The sequence below is a fragment of the Ambystoma mexicanum genome, chromosome 5p (assembly GCF_040938575.1).
Source record: "Ambystoma mexicanum isolate Mex_15411 chromosome 5p, UKY_AmexF1_1, whole genome shotgun sequence".
Lineage (NCBI taxonomy): Eukaryota > Metazoa > Chordata > Amphibia > Caudata > Ambystomatidae > Ambystoma > Ambystoma mexicanum.
The window spans coordinates 504,794,920-504,813,028 of record NC_090930.1 but is presented as its reverse complement, the minus strand read 5'-3'; the positions used below and the strand labels follow the sequence as shown (position 1 = coordinate 504,813,028).

The following is an 18,109-nucleotide window of genomic DNA, read 5'->3' as shown; positions in this document are numbered from 1 at the left end:
TTAGTGATACCATCAGGGCCTGGCACCCGGGACTTTTTCAGTTTTCTAAGGATATCTCGTATATATCGTCTAGATCGTCCAGTTTAATACACATTTCAGTAGCCTTGAGCACAAGGGAGCATAACTGCCACTAACATTCAAGCAAAGCACCATTTGTTCTTTCCATTTTCAACTAAAGACATTTTTAAAAACATGGTGCTACATACAGGGAGTGTGCTTAACTAAAACCCCAAAGGGGTGTAATATGAAAATAAAGGTTTCAAGGAGTCTTAGGATTTTCAACCATAACTTTATTGGAATGGCAAATTAAATGTTAAATATAAAAGCAAATTATACCCGATAATCATGAGCATATGGTTATCTGCCAAGTATGTAAAGCTGAACCCAGAGCCACCCAGATCCTTTGTGAACTGCCACACCCAAGCTGGCAACAGTCAGTGATGTGAACATTAGAAAAATACAGCCCGAAATTATAACATGTTTCTCATTTTAATAAACTAAGGCATTCTTCAGTACTCCAGCACTTCGATGTAGATACAATGTGTTATACAGCTTTGCAAAACAACTAAATGCGTTAATGGTTTAAATATAAACTTTTTCACACTAAAAAGTTTGCCTTACCTGAAATTTGGTGGTTGACATTTTATTAAATGTTTAAGGGGTCAGTGGCGCTTACGAGCCGGTTTACTAACCAAAAAGCAGACAATGACAGTAGATTCTCACTTTCAATCGCCTACTAATAGTTGTGCAAGCTGGAAGCATCACACATTAAGCAAATGTTGGCACTAAAGATTCATGGGAAAGTGGAAAGGGCAATAGCATGGCTAATGCATCTCAGCGATTGATATGGCATTCATAAGGGACAGAAAACATAGCTTCTATTTGTTTCTTATTACTTTGAAAAAATAAATGGAGTGTAAAACTGCACTGGGGTTCCCATCGCGGTCTGGCCCAGTTTCTCTGTGAGGATTTCCCAGAGGCTTTAAGCACGGGTTGCAAAGGAATGTTTGCAAAAAGGTCTTGGACCTTGCGTGGACCCCTGGATGCAGGGAATGTGGGTGCGTCAATCGGAATGATGAAGCAGTGGAGCTTGGCAGAGTTGGCAAGCTACTAGCTGTGAAACAAGGTAGAGTTGCTTTTAATATTGTAATAGCATGAGGGCATTTATACTAAACTGATTTAAGAGGCGAGTTGCCAGAGTAGCCCATTTTGTCAGCATCTGATTACAGTCTTGGACTTCAACGCATCCTGAGAGTTCTGGTCGTTTTTCACTTCAATTAAGTCAATTGGAGAATCACATATTTACAAAGATGCTAAAGGGAAAAATAAAACTGGATCATGGTGTCAGTGGTGACATGATACCTGGTAATCGTTGGTCAAAATGGCGGATAACTCCAAGATATAAGGACACTACTTTTTCAGTCATGTGCTGTGCTTTCCTTTTACAAACCATCTATGTCAGATGCTTAAATCTAACTGGTTCAAAGGAAGTTAACCATGAATACAAGTCCCAGAAATGCATACGTTTGCTGAAGCGAGGACCAAGCCAGAATATAAGAGTGATGATCTGATCAATACATGTGTGACGCATGTGAATGGGGAATGGGTCTCGCGAAAGAGAAATTGCATGGCACTTGAGACGAAAGTATTGCAATGAATGCACATGAAACGGCCATGAAACGGGCAGCATTGCAACATTTTAGTATAATACTGTATTTGGGTTGTTTTCAAACATGAGAAATATTAATTAAAATCTTATTTGTTGAAGAATGGTCCTATTTTTTTTTAGATTAAATGGAATCAAAACAGTAAAAACATCTTCATCAAAACACTAAACACGCATGATTTTTAACAATGCTTTCTTGTACATGTGTCTTTGTATGTGTAAAAGGAATGTCAGTTGGCACCAAAAGCCGTCCTTAAAGTAATATGGAGACTGCAGCCAGAGGACTGTCCTGGCAAGGCACCTGTGAGATGGTAGCACTGAGTCACAGGTCAGTCATCAGGCTAAGAGTTTTGCAAGTGTACTTGTTCAACGGGTGCTTAGAAGCATTTAGTGCCACAATTAGTATTGCTCATTGTTTTTCCAATTAACAGAAAATGGTTATTCATTAAAAGTCATCACATTCAGAGGTTTGCTGCCTTATGCATGCTCCACTGCTGGGAAGACATTATAGATTGTACATACTTTGACACTACCCTTTGCGAACAATTATTTTTTGAAGCGTAGATGTGTGTTTGCATAAGGAATAGTGTGTTTATTGTTTCTCTGAAAAGCGTAAGTATGTGTAGGACAAGGGTTTGAAGAAGGCCACCAGCCAACTCATCTTCTTCGGTAAAAGAGCCATCTGTTGTCTTGCGATTATCCCGGCTCCATCTGTTCCACCTGCATGCGTTACAAACGTTTATCTGATTTGTCTACAATGACTTGTAGTAGAGTGTGGTTCAAGTGTAGCATCAACATTGTAGAAATAAGTCTTTCCTGAAGCAGAGGCAAGTATGCTATGTTGTAAAAGCTGCGTAGGTTCCCTTTATGGTATGATGAGGCAGTGGGAGGTTATCCTTTCAGCTTCTCCAGAGCTATGGCCTCCTGGAATAAAAAATAAACACAAGTAAGACGTGCGACTAATGCGGATCCAGTCTTTCATCTCACTGCACTATGATGCAATCTACCAGCAGGGCATTTTCAGTTTCATGTACAGTACTTGTTGTATAGGAAGAAACTATTGAAAGTAAAAAGTGCTTCGACCAACTTAATTGTGGATTTCATTTTAAATTCAGAACGTACTAGAGTGCTGTTGGAAAATGTGTATAACAGTAGCATCCTTGAAATGTGTTAATCAGTGTCACAATAAATGACAGACAAAACGAAAAAAAAAATTGTAACGCCAACTAGCAGAACCGTGCCTTAACTTTAACTTCCTCATATAAGATGACTAGTGCGTTCCATAGAGGAAGTATAGTAAAAGTGCTTGCCGAAGACGAAAATGGAACACATGCACACTACTCTTCTCATGCGTCGGCCGTTTGGAATCCCCCTGATCATGAACACTGAGAAAGTTAAAGTGGTATATAATCTCCCAGCATGCCACAACAGCGTTCCATACGTCCTTAAACCAATCTTATTCAGTCACATGCAGAATAGGCACCAAGCTCAAGCTCTGGATCACAAATTCTCCATGCAAGTTCATCAGGGTTCTCCTCCAATTACAAGTGGGTCATGGGCAACTCCGATCGGTTGATCGGTTACTAGGTTTCCTGAGACAAAGTACTCTTATGTTGTATGGCCTCTCTTTTGATTTGCAAAGCCGGAGTACCAATAAGAATTAAGGTCTGAAGAATAACAAAACAATGGGCAATGCCCATCAGATCATAGAGCGACAAAGCAGTCTAAGTCAAAGAACGATGTTGTCGACATCACACAAAAGCTCTCAAAATCAACCTCTGGCTTAGTCGATAGTTTATTCTGTTTGATAAAACTAGATTAATTCCTGATATAATTGAACAAGTGATTGGGGTGGGTTTCCATCCACACCCTGACCACGACAAGCCTAAATATAGGTATCGCTATGAATATGAATAGTTCCGGTTTCTCTTTCCTGGAGTTTTCATACTAAACAATAATTTGTTCTTTAGTGGGTAACGGATTATGTTGGCACAGGTCGAATAGTGTAGGCAGATACGAGTAGAAAGATAGGTTTCAGGATGGTTTTACTTAAATGATGGTGCTCGGCTTTCCGTGCAATAATTTAGCTGGGGAATAATATTTCCAGAAAAATGCATGGAGAGCTGGTAGTTTCATACTGAAAACCATCTAATGGTTCGATAAAAAAAAGAGGCCATGATTTTGTCTAAAAAACGAACATTTATTATAGCCCTAACCTCACTAACAAAATAATCTCCGACCATCTCCAAGAAAATGTGTTCATGTTGCGTAAATCCTTCATTGCAAAATAGATATCGCTACAAGGAGTATGCTGTTAAAATGATTGTACTAAACTATTTGTTGGGGTGGGGACAACTTGGCCAATCTCATATTTAAAGAATTCTCTATGGAGCTAATTTTGCTCAATAACATAATTTGATGACTAGGACCTGGTACGTTTGCGCTAAGGCAATGCCAGGTCCCCGCTGTCAAATTTTCATCACTTGCACAGCACATGGCGTGCAAAAAGCATGTGTCCTGAAGTTATGTACTCTGCCGTGCAAAGTGGATAAACGCTGCCTGACATGCTCGCATGCTAGGCAGCGGTTAATTTTTACTTGTGAACGCTGCTTGCCATGCGAGAATGATAAGCAACATGTACAAAGGATCCCTATTGGGTTCCGTCAGCTTTATGCTGCTGCACATAGCTGGCATAAGAAATAGGAATCTCCAGGGTTTGAGCCAGCATTAAAATCCATGCCCTCACATATGCTGGAGCATTTGAATGGTGGAGAAGAGAGGCAGTTGAAATGCAAATTGCATTCTCCCCCTCTCTGCCATACAAATCCTGTAAAATGAGCTTTAATGTGAATGAACGGCGTAAACGCCTTATGCAAGGCTTTTAGGTCATTCATTTACGTTAAATGCTCATGGAACATAAACTCTTATGAGGTACCCTAAATTTTGTAATTCCATTGATGCCTAGTAGTAATATTGAAAATAAGGCACATTGACAAATCTATTGGAGGGACACAATTAGCATTTCATCTTTGTTTTTAAGTCCCAGAAAAACTAAACTGGATAATGGCCCTTTATTATCCTTTAAGGAAAATATGTGATGCGGGTGTTAGTGCCTTAAATGTTTGAAGAAAGTAGATTGACCATTTAAGAAACTTGCTCTGAAAAGACATTTTGTCATGGGAATCATTTTGAGTAAATGTACACATCCTTTAGAGGCAAGGGATCAATCCTTCCACAATTTAAAACGAAGGCTATCCTTCAGCAGTGTTTTTCAATTGATCGATCAGTCAGCATGAGATTCCAGAGTTTGAGTAAAAAGCCACCGTTTACTATCTGTTTCATGAGGTAACATACAAAACTTCAAAAGATGCCAAGTCACCAATGGAGCACAGTAGCAATCTCCAACACATTTTCATGATGATGCCTTTGTCCACAATATATGCCAGTGTAAAAAAATATTTTTATGCTGGCTGCACAAATATATGCCAGTTTTCCCACATGAGAACCCAATCATGTTTGCTTTGCCCATAATGCAGGTACAATATAAGAAAACAAGTCCATGCTAGCTGCACCAATGTAGGCAACTATGGCCACGTAAGAACACATATTGGCTTCGTCCATAATGGCAGTAAAAAAATGCAATACTACTGTAAGAAAGAATGTCCATACTAGCATACATGGCAACATTATGCACTCTATTCTGCAGACAATAGTCCAGGCTTGGTTTTAAATTTGCATTTTGGGACTTGAAGTCCTGGATATCATAAATCTCAGAACTGCAAGTCCCAGAATGCAAAGTCAAAACCAGGACTAGATTAGTGTCTCCTGAATGGAAGGGCTAATGTTGGCATGTATGATCCTGGCTGCAATAATGTAGGCCAGTATGGGTACATCAAAATGTTCATTATGGCTTTGCTCAAAATGCCAATGATACATGCTATACTGCTGTAAGAAACCCTACATACTCACTTCACCAATGAAAGTCAGTATTTCATGTAACATGAATAATTTTGCCTTTCGCCATAAGGCCTGTTGTGCTACTGTGATAAAACATCCATGCTTGTTGCCCGAACGTAGTCCCTGTGCCCCCTCTAGCTTAGCTCAACGTTCTCTACAGTTTATCTCCAAGCCTGTTGGCTCCTGCATGCCACGCAGACAGGAAGCAGATAGGCCCTGCCTGGTTGCTGGCGTGTCAGGTGGAGCCAGAGTGTCAGAAACCATTGCCCCAGGCCTTCTGAATGGGTGGCAATGTACAGGCAAGCCCTCTACAAATGTGTCCATGCAGGTGCCCAGGCTGCTCAACCAACAATCCATGGAAGCTTGGGAAAGCAAAATACCCCTGGCAGTGAGCATGGGCATTGGGGTACTACAAACTAAAGGGAAACCAAGTGTTCCTGCTTCTGTAGGCTTTGTAGTGTCTCGTCCATAATGAGGGTGGATCTGTGACTCATCACCTATTATGGACGTGCCGCCACTGCCTGTTGACCGCGCTATAAAGGCTTTTACAGATCTGCAAAGTTGTCCTCCATCAGTCCTTTTGCTTTGTTATTGTAGCACTATTAAGGGACCCACAAACGGACTACTTCTTTCTTCCTTAGCTCCAGTGAGAACCGAAACTTAGATTTTGTGCCTGTGATATGATAGGTTATTTATAACGTGCTTAATACCCATGCGCGGACCCGCTGCATCGAACCTCTGGTTCTCGGTCGTCTTGCTTCCTAGGCGAGCCCATTGCCCCTGAGCTATCCTCCCGAGATATACATTAATTTAAAATGTTTCTGACCGGGATTTAATGGGTGTAACGAAAAACAACAAAACCCAAGAAATTCGGACACTAAAGCCACGATAATTGTGCCAGTGCCATTTTTAAAAACAGCCATGAGGCAGGCAGAGGCATGCAGTGCTAAAATAAAATCTCAGTAAGTAAACTACTCAGGAATATTGTCTTTTTAAATGTTTACAGTTCTCCGGGTTCTTTTATTGCTGTCCCACACACAATGTTAGCAAAACATACATTCTTCATTCTCCTTGAGTATTTTTCATTGCTTAAATTCAGTTCAAAGTTTAGTTACATGCATGTAATTCATGTTGCCGCATATGTTGTCATGAACTGTACATGAAGGTGCCAGAGCTATCAATCTTTTAACGTTCTTTTAAGAAGGAATATATATATATTTTTTTAATCAGGCCATCTTAACATTACCGGCCCTACAACCAACGTTTTTTTCTCTGAACTGACATTTTATTTTAATGCTATATCAAATTTCCACAGTACTGGGCACTTGTATTGTGTAGGGCATGCTCCATACACTCTATGTGGACCAATGCAGGGTTGGAGGCCCTGCTGTGGGAACCCCAGTGCCACCTAGTGGACTCATTGGGCATGGCCGTAGGCGATGTTCAATAGCAAGTTTGTCTGTGGAAGGGAGTTTGACCCTGCCCGAGTAACCCCAAAACCACTTATTTGCCCACTGGAGTTTTTCAGTAATCTGTGATGTAAGAGGCTGCATTTCAACCTATTAAAAAAAATGGATGAGGGAGAAATCACCCTCCCTTTGCCCCATCTGCCAGGCCTGTTGTTGTGCTCACTCAAGGCAACTCAGGGACATTTATTCATGCCCCTTCACTTACATTTCTGCCAGATTCTTCCCACTAGCAAATGGTGTAACTAGCCAATTTAATTGTACTCAATTTCTTGAACTAGGAAGGAAGAAGTGCTAAGCCGTCCACGAGAGGATGCAAACTAGTGCCCTATAGGATTGCCACAACAGTCTAGTCTAAAGAGAGTGCTCAAATTGATCTGCAATGCTACTGCAAAGCAAGTAGCAGGGGAGAGAGGTGGGTAGAGCCAAGAGAAGACTGGGGCAGGGAGACCAACACATGCATGGGGAGAGAATTTGGAAACGTTTCTAGGCAGTATTTTGAACAGTATTGACCAGTGTCCCCTATGGAGCCCTTTCCCGCTCTCCCAGAGCCTTAAACCTGCCTATGGCCACTGAATCTGTGGATCACACCGATTCATAGGGTGTAGCCTCACACCAGAGTGCTGCATTTCTAAAGGCCTTTGGCTTTGATCCTAGTAAGACGGGTATGGGGAGGGGTTTGAGTAGACAGGATGGATGTCCAGTGCAAGGAGACTTCCACCATTTTATTAATTGAATTGTTCATTTATAACCCGCTAAATACCAGCCTTGTGGTTTCTAATGGTGGAATCGGGATTCAAACCTCTGTGGTGCTGTGTGGTCTTGCATCCAAGACAAACACGTTGCCTCTGGGCTATCCTTCCTCACCCTCGCTCTCCTTCCTGTCCACTCCACTTGTGATGTCAGAAGGGCACGGTACACTTCTTTTAGGAACAGGGATTGAATCACTAAGGCTTCTAGCTTTAGCCCAATCACCTCGGCTTTTGCCTTTAAAAAAAAAAAAGGGGGTCTCTCACCACTTTTTAGATTCACTCTGGAACACCACACCTGAGAAGGATTCACAGGACCTCTTTTGGGAGGGTTGTACTTTCCAAAGAGCTCAGTCTGAAGTGAAGGAGCAGTCCAAAGCAGAGGGGAGCTCCGTTTCCTACCCATGCCCAGGGCACATTGGGGGCGACTCCTGCTGTGGACCGGCGCCTGCCACTCTGAATCAGAATCTCCTAAAGCAGGGAGAGCAGACTCTGAATGGAACCATTCTGTCCTTTAGTCCCCGCAGAGCAGGCCTCACATAATCCGGAGGACCAGACCAGCTGATGCTCCCTGTTCTGCTGCACCAAACCAGTCACACTATGTTCACTGCCCATAGCACCAGAGGGAATATGCCACCTTGTCTTTTGTGCTCCCCGACTCATATCGAACTGTATCGTCAGAATCTCGAAACAGCTCAATACTTTATTGTGCCCTTGCTGAGCCTGTCAACAGCTAGGTTTGAATCAACTGCTCGATGCCGGGACCAAACTCATTCAAATGTCCGCTTCACAGATCAACTTGTTCACCAATTCCATGACTGTCGCCCGCTGACTGGCAACACTGGAACGTCACTGGTCGACTCTTCCCAGTGGGGACAACCCAACTCGACCCAGCCCCACCTCGAAGAAATCCTGGTGATCCCCCTGATCGGCATCACCAATAGCACTCCTTCAAACCACACAGAGTGACCGCAGTCACCCCTGCTAAACGCCTGCTTGCTGCTTGGGCCAACACAATCTTGAAGTAAGTAACAAAGTCAATATAGATTTGTCTCTTTATATGTTTACCAGCAGTAGTCACAGCTCCTTCCTTCACATCCTCTAGCAATCCCTTCAACCGTCCCTCTCTAGAACTTCCCCTACATTCCACACTCTAATTCCAATACCTAAACTACCACAACAAAGCCCCCTCCCCACAAACAAAACATTAAAAAACTTAAAACAATGCAAAACAGAACATGTCAAACTACAAATATTATGAGACTGATAACCAAAACACTGTAAAAAAGTCACTTAAATCAACAGTCTATGCAATATAAAGAACATGGTGTGATTTAGTTTTGGTCCACGCAGGTACTCTGTGTAAGAATCACTACAAATCAACATTCTATGCAATACAAAGAAAACATGGTGCAACATATTATTTCATAGTCCACGCAGGTGCTCTACACCATTAGAATTCTCATTTCTCTTCCAAGTCTCTGATATGGCCCTACAATATCAATTCCCAATTATTCCCAAACTACACCAAGTTTGATCACTGGATAACTTGAAATGTTTAAAGCTTTACAGCTCTTATCAGAATTCTGGCACATCCAACAATTTCTTACAAATCTCTCCACCATTAAATCCATGCCTGGCCACCAGTAGTTCAGTCTTACATTTCGTTTGGTTACGGTTGATCCTGGATGCCCCTCATGAGCCTTTTCTATTAAATCTTTCCTCAAATCGCTTGGGGGCATTAATTTGTCACCTCTTATTACCATCTCACCTTCTAAAGAACATTCCTCCCTGACTTCCTAAAATGGTCTACACTTTATCCAATTTACTCTTAGCCGGCCAACCTTTAACAGTGAACACTTTACTAAGTACATCATCCGTTTAAATTCCTCAACCACTCACTCCTAGATAAAACATCTTGTACAACTGGCACTACCTCGTCCTCTTCATCTTCCTCTTTGACTTCTCCATTCTCAACTGGCAACGGTGAAAGAATATCTGCGACTATTTCTTTACACCTGGAACATACCAGATTGTGAAATCATAACCATGCAACCTTACACGGAGTCTCCCTAACCTTGGTGTGGCCTTACACAACCCATTCACACCCAACAACTCCAACAAAGGTTTGTGATCCTTACACAAAGTACATTTACTTCCCCAAACCTATTTACGAAAATAATGTATGCCCCATTCACAGGACAATAGCTCTCTCTCAACCACAGAATGTCATCCTTCCACTTCCGTCACAGCCCTTGAGGCGTAACAAATTACTTTTGCTTGTTTACCCTATAGCCGAGTGCTCCCAAACCCACACCACTTGCATCTACGGCGAGTATAGTTTTCTTCCCAACAACAAACACACCTAAGTGAACAACATTAAAAATACTATCTTTAATCTCTCTAAATGCTTCAGCACACCTTTCAGTCCAATCATAACGTTGTTCCTTTTTTTTAACAACTTCTGTATAGGTTCTGTGATGCAGGCAAAGTCCCGTACAAACTTGATATACTAATCACAGAGCCCTAAAAATTACCTCACACCATCCCTGTCTACTGGGGCTGGAGCATTTTCGATAGCATTTACAGCATCTACCTTTGGTCGATACCCTTTACCACTTACAATGTGGCCCAACTTCACTTTCTCTGAATTTACATTAGCTTTTTCCGACTTAAGGCCCTTCCTAGCTAATGCTTCTAGCACCAAATTCAATCTTTCATCATGTTCTTTAGATCCCTTTCCGAATATAATTATATCACCCGCATATATTAATGTTCCGTTGAGTTCTTTTAACACTTGAGTCACCGCTCTTTGAAATACAGCTGCTGCTGAAGCAAGCCCAAACGGCATACTTTTATATCTAAACATCCCAAAGCGAGTAATGAAAGCTGTAAAATCTCTGGAATCTTCCGTCAAATTGATTTGATGATAAGCATTGGATAAATCCAATGCAGTTAAAACATCTGCTCCCTCTATACAGTTTTAACATCTCAGCTATAACTGGCATAGTGTAATTATCCACCAGGATATTTGTGTTCAGGTCCCATAAGCCTACACAAACTCAGAGCTTGCCATTCTTCTTCAATGCTACTATGATTGGGCTCATCCATAGTGATGATTCTACCTTCTCAATCACATCTTCCTTTTCTAATCAAACTCTGCTTCCAATTTTCCCATCAATGCAAATGGAACAGGTCTCGCTTTCTTGTGCACAACTGGTATGACATTGGGCTTTAGAATGATCGTATGAGCATATCTGCTTAGCAATCCCAACTTTGCCTTGAAAACCTCTTTACGTTGTGCATTGGTGTCTCCACACCGCTCTTTCCTTTCTTCTACATACAGCACAGGGTCACTTTCACAGGGATATAAACAGATTTTAAGTCTAGCTTGGTCTTTCCATCCAAAAACATTCACCCCTTTCTTGGCCACATATATTTTGATTTCGGTTGAACAATCTTTGAACTGCACATTGCTTGTAAAATATCCAATCAAATTTATCATTGACCCTTCAAACCCTGCTGGGTTCAGAATACCAGACCAGTGAAGTCTTTTTCTCAAACCTCCTGAAGTTACAATTCGCCACCTCGTTTCTGTGATAATTGTGTATGGCGAGCAACTATCTACCATTAACTTGAACGCCCAAATTTCTATTATTTCACTTGTAGGCCACTTTAATTCATCGTCATTACATCTTCTGGAGGCACGCACAACTACTATCTTCTCTTCTCCGGACTCTGAATCTTCTTGGATTACTGATATTCCTTTTTACTTCTACATACAGCAAAATGTCCTCTCCCTTTACATGCTGTGCATATCTTGTCAATCGCTGGACAATGTTTAGATGATGCGTAGTGTCTTATTCTTCCACACCTTAAACATCTATCCCTGTCACTGCCATCTTGTCTCTTGTATGCGTTTCTCATGGCAGACATTTGCTTGCCTCCAAAAATGTTTCCTCGGTTCTTGTTCTTGGAATTAAACTTGCTGCTTTCTTAATCGTCCTTCTCATTTTGTGGTTCGTTTTTCTTTTTAACTACTGCTACACATGGCTGGTGACTTTTACTTGACACTTGTTTTACTTCGTTCTTTTTATCTTTTATTTCTTTGGAACATCTCGGAGTGTGTTCTATCCTCTACGCGATTGCCAGTGCTTGCTGTAAAGATGGATCTACTATCATCCACAGTTTGTCCTGGATTGTTGAGTCCTTGGTGTGTATTATTATTTGACCCTGTATCAATTCTTAAGTCATACCAGCACTAAATCTACAGGTCAATGGCAATTTCTTTAATGCTGAAACATATTCCTCCATCGTTTCTTCCTCTTTCTGTACTCTGGTAAAAAAATTAAATCCATTTATGGCTAGATTAGTTTCCGGCGCAAAATAGTAATCAAGTTGTCTTATCACTTGTTCATGTGCATCTACGTCACTGGCATCCAAAGCTGTCAGCACTGGCAATTCTCTGTTTCCATTGTCCTTCAGGACCTAATGCATGTAGTAACTGTACTTTCTTTTTCTCTGCGGTGAGATCTTCATGGTTCTACTCTCTTTATATAGTTGTACCAATATTCCTTCCATTCTGGCCATGGCACAGTCGGCTGTGCCACATTTGGGAGGAAGCTCTCTAGGGGATCTACAGTGAAGCCTTGCATTGCCATAGTAATGATGTGTGTTTAACACTTGTTGTATACACACCCACAAAAGAAAATCTCAAAATAAAGAGTGTTTCCACCCCACTGGGACGAGGAAGAGCAAAGCGACTATTATGATTCTCTTTCTGCTTGTTTCCAAGATGGCATCAAGTAAAATCGATGATGTAGGGTCCTTTCCTCTAATATTTTCAGTACAGCGTTGAGGCCTTCAATTGCTAGGCTCCTGCTGTGCGCCTACCTTGATTCACCCAGCGCTCCTCCCTAGGACCGAGTGATGTGGGCAATATTGATGGCGCTTCCTCCAGATTCTGCAGCACTGTAGGTACGCGTGGCGGTTCCGCTCCGCTGGCGCTCGTCACCAAATTGAAGTAACACAGTCAATATAGTTGATATGTCTCTTTGTATACCAGCGATAGTCACAGCTCCTTCCTTCACATCCTCTGGCAATCCCTTCAACCGTCCCTCTCTGGAACCTCCCATACATTCGACACTCTAATTCCAATACCTAAACTACCACAACAGATCCACCGTACCAAACGGAGCTCAATCCACTCACATTAACGTTCAAAAGCCTGTTTAATGCTGTTAACCCTACAAAGAAGCAAAACGAGGTACTGTTAACCACCAATTTAACTACCCCCTTGGTTCACTTAGGAAGTGACTACTGCACCTTCTTTCACCCAAAGACATCCTTTTTTTGCATTTGTTAATTTGCCCATCACACCTGTAGTCATGCGCAGAGTGCTACTTTCTTCAGTCTGTTGCATTTTTTCAGTCTTTTTTGGACAGCATTACTGAGTTTGGGTCACTACCGGATCCCATTCACAGCCCACTTAAGAGCATAGCCTTCCATCGGCCCACGTTACCACAAAAGGCGGAGGAGGTATATCTCTTAATTGTACAGATTTTCATTTTATGATTGCCTTAACTGTAAGGGCTGAGCTGGCATTTTTACCCATACTCATCCTTGTACTTCTGCACAGCAGAATCCAACTCCTCACACTCAACATACTAAGGAATGTGAAATGGGCACATGCATTCCTCAGATTAAAGCAGACCTCTCCAGGAGCCAAAGGTTCTTGCCTCCCATAAACCTCAGCATGAAGCTGTTAGGGAGCATTTGGCACATCATGCAGAGTAAAATAATACAAGCAGCAGAGGGAGAACTGAATTGCTGCAATCAAACAGTCTTTATTAAAGCGGACCTCAAGGCTGCAAGCATTTGCCCTGGAAGCAAGACGGTGAGGAAGAAAGGAGATGAAAGATAGTTGGGATGGTACTAGAATCCTGGATGAAAAGGACTTCTGTTTTTGAAGAGTTTAGCAACAGGCAGCAGAGAGCCATCCAGTGAAGAACTGGTGAGACCGTTGGTAATGGCTGAGGGAAGAAAGGAATGACCAAAGATTTGAGTGTCATCAGCAAAGTGATATGATATGGCATTTATATTGCACCTGTACACAAGTGTTTCAAGGTGCCACAAGACAAGGGAGTGAAGACAGAGGGAAAACAAGGCAAACAATCCTACTAGACCTTGTGCAGTCTGACACTAAAGTGGAAGGAGAGAGGAGAGGGGGACGTGCAAGGAGAGGGGGGGAAGGGGAGGGGAGAGGGGGGAAGTGCAAGAAGGAAGAGAAGGGGAAGCGCAGCCAGGGCAGCATAGCTCTAGGTAAGTGCTAGGAGGCAGGGCACTGTAGGGGTTACTGCTTGCAGCCCCCAAGTGCGCGGTAGGCCAGGAGGCTGTTCAAGGAATACTGGGTAGGAGGAGCCTGGTACCCAGTGACACCCTGAGGGTACCAGGCAACCATTCAGCACAGCAGACAGGTAAGTTAGCAGGGAAGCGAGAGAGAGAAGGCAGAGGTGAAAAGAAGGACTTGAGCTGCTTTTGGAATTTCAGGTGATCCGGCTCAAGTAAGAGGGCAGGGACACCGTTCCAGACTGAGGCACCTGCAGAGGAGAGAGATCTACCCCCTCCCCACTCTCTGCCTAGAGAAGCGTCTGACCCTCAGAGAGTTGGAGGTAGCAGAGTGAAGGGATATAGATGGAAGGCATTTATGGAGAGAGAGTTGGATGCAGTGCAGGCCCCGGCCTCGGAAAGCCTTTTGGATGATGCAGAGGGTCTTAAACTTGATCTTTGCAGTCACCAGGAGCCAGTGGAGAGATTTCAAGGTTGGAGAGATACGGTCTCAGGGCATTAGGCCAAGGATATGTCTTGCAGTCCTGTTCTGGATTAGTTGTAGAGGGTGGCGAGCAGAGGCAGGTAGATTGAGAAAGAGGCTGTGGCAGTAGTCCAGCCTGGAGAGAACCAGGGCTCTAGACAGTGAGCTTCTGGGGGAAAGTGAGAAAAGGTAGAATACCTCTGAGGAGGTGCAGCTGGAAGTGGGCCTTTTTGGCAAGGACTGATGTGAGGAGAGAAGAGAGCGTGGGGTCGAAGTTGACACCAAGGTTTTTTGCCTCACAGGAAGGTGAGCATAGAGGGCCCAGGGAGGGAGGCCAGAGTGAGAGGGGAAAGTGGGAGCAGGGGTCCCAATGAGAAGGATCTCTGTCTTACTGGCATTAAGGCAGAGATCGTTGGAGGCACCCCAATCCTGGATCGCAGATACAGTCAGGAATGAGGGACATGAGACACAGAGGGAAGCCTGAAAGAGAGCAGAGTCATCCGCATAACACTGAAAGTTAGAAGAGAAGTTGGAGATCAAGTGGGCCAAAGGGGCCCGATAGACATTAAAGAGACAGGGTGAGAGGATAAAGCTCTGGGAGACACCACATGTGGAGAGAGAGGTGGTGGAGAGAAAGGACCCAAGATGGACCTGCGAGGGTCGGTTCAGGACGAATGTGGTCAGCCAGGCCTGGGCTTGATCCGTGATGCTAGGTTCTCACAGAGTTGATTGATGAGGGTGGCGTCACTGACCGCGCCGAAAGCAGAGTAAATGTCAAGGAGGATGAGGACAGAGGGACGGCAGGAATCAAGATTAGAGATCTTCACGGGTGTTCAGGAGAGCAGTTGTGCCACTGTCTGCTCTGAAGCCAATTCACAAAACAAGGGGATAGCCCAATAATCTAGGGTTCTGCGGGCTAAATATATAGTACAAAACCAGAGGTGAACCCATAGATAGAGGATGACAATCTATACATTTGCTTCTTCATAAATAATCACAAATGATACAATATTCTTTTCCTTCGTACAAAATATTTAATATTGCATATCTAAAACCCACCTCATGGTGTGAAAATACATCACATAAAAAAACAGCAATTAATGCTCATCATTCAGAAGATCCACAACATTCAACCCTACCTACCATTCATTTCACTTCACCAAAACAAAATCCATGCACACAACAATTCTTATGACCAATTCATTAGGGTCAATACTCCAGTGTTCAAAAGTATATTACTATTTGAAATTCGATTTTTAATACAGTCTTCACAACTGGATAACCGCCTTCATCACATTTGGCAGTCTGTCGACACGTGTTTCGGGTTGTATTAGCTGGACTTGACTAGGTCCACTATGTACACCAACCCTCTTCAGGACAAACAGGATCATCAATCACATCCCATTCGATCTAGCAGGTTGGATCACAATGCCTAAAACAACAATAAAAAATAAAAACCTTCAATTGTATTGTTCATCTTTTGTCATCCTCTTGATTTCATCACATACTAGTATTGTATAAAGTGTCTACATATAGCACACAATGTTGTATTCCAGTCCACCTTATCGTTAGGCGACTGAAAAACAACTCTTAAATGTAAAATAAAAATCCTGCACGTGCCCTCTTGGCCTCCCTCATTTGTAAGAACCACCATATAAGGACACCGTCCAAAAAATTCATAGTATAATATTGTACCCAAATACATTTAAAGATATTAATTTTTCATTTGACCAAGCAAATACACTTACTCCAAAACACAGCGAATGAAGAATTCCCTCGAAGTGTCTCAAAAGTTCGATGTTAATCCTAGACTTGTAGCCGTTTTTTACGTGGTCACTATCATAACTACAACTCTTATGTTAGGGGATCATCACATTCTGACATGTACCTAGAACCAAATCAGAAAACATTGATTATTTCTGTTTATTGGCTAAAATCAAAAGGCAATTTCCCATTGTTTTCGTGCCCCCTCACCTTTTTATTAGGGTTATCTTCACTCCAAATGTGAGCATCTCCCACTTTTGCCTTTCTTTTCCTTCAAAAAGCTCAGTGGGCCTTACACGATAGACACCAACTGTGGAAATATTTCCTGTGAAGTAATAACATGAGTGTTTCTCAGTTTATTGGAAAAACAAGAGGACCGGCAAACCATTCTCCAATTGCGTCTTATGTATCACTGCTGTACTTTTCATGGGCTCCATATTTAAGTTCGTAAAAATCGCGGTATTTAGTTATACAGTCCGCTTTCGTTCGCAAGTGTCCGCCCTATTTTTCAAGTGCGACTAACTACTGAATACTCCATAAGTATCCCAAAAGAAATGCTAGCATTCTTCTTTTGCTTCGTTCTGCAACCTGATAGGGAACAAAACGGCACCATTTCATATCAAACAGTGCTGCACGTCATCACTACACATCTAAAATCTTCCCCAGTGACGGCTTCACGAGTCAATGCCACACTTATTTAGCCTTATGTATAACACTTACTGTCCACATGCAAGAAAGTCCATCAATACCTTTCCAAGTGCTCACATATAGCCCGCCCTGGCTTACCTATTTTTCGTGAAAACGCTGCCTTTCGATAATACACGATAGACACGGTCGCCCTTTATATTGTCAGCTGATCAGTCTGACTCTCATAATGGGCATAGAAAGAGGACTAGTTCCTTTTATTACGCTTCCTGATGCTCTTTTACTCTTTCTATCGAAATGAAAGAATGTCCGCATCTCTCTTTTTTCTTTTTGTATATATATCCAGTACCTTATACCCACAAACAGTATCTACGCTGTTTTTAATTTCTTTTAGCGCATCAACAAGTGAAACACAGCAATGTCATACTAGTTACACGCTCAAGTCATATCTCTCTCGGACTGAGAAATCCTGTTGTATCCGCTGTTTTTTCTGTATTCCGGAAAGAGACAATAATTGTCTAATTCTTTTCTCTTTTTTTTCGGATCAAACCACATACAGTGAGTGATTCAACCCTATTGTATCCCACGCTCCACGTTTATAAATGTCAACTTTTTTTTATCCTGCGGGACTGTGGGTAAAGACATCTGTCTCACCTTTACTCAATATACTTAGTGAGTTATGAGAGTATTCCATTCCACTGATAGATTTAATCCTTGTTTCACAGTATTGAGGGAATAAATCCATCGTTGTTCCATTTTGTGTAAAATATTCGCCATGTCTCCCCCTCTTCTTGATGGACTCACAGTTTGAAGAATGAACCATTTCAGGTCCGGATCTCAGTGTTTCAAACTTGTAAAGTGTTCAACTAAAGGATTGTCCGCCACCTTATTGCAAATGCAACTCCTGTGTTCCCCAATGCGTTGTTTTACTTCACGTGTGATTTTTCCCACATATAGCAACTTACATGGGCACATGATGATATAAATTGCATTTTTAGTTTTACAGTTTGTGTGATGTTTCAATTGCCATTTAATCGTCCCGTGAATGAAT

At 42.3% G+C, this 18,109-nt stretch overlaps 1 protein-coding gene across 1 annotated transcript in view; it reads right to left on the bottom strand.

Annotated features, from left to right (window-relative positions):
* Positions 1-269: 269 nt before the first annotated feature.
* Positions 270-18,109, bottom strand: part of SH3BGRL (SH3 domain binding glutamate rich protein like) — a 525,471-nt gene continuing 507,631 nt past the window's right edge. The window contains exon 4 of the mRNA XM_069612914.1: positions 270-2,590. Coding sequence (XP_069469015.1) covers positions 2,558-2,590 — 33 coding nt within the window. The 3' untranslated portion in view covers positions 270-2,557. The remainder of the gene's footprint in view (positions 2,591-18,109) is intronic.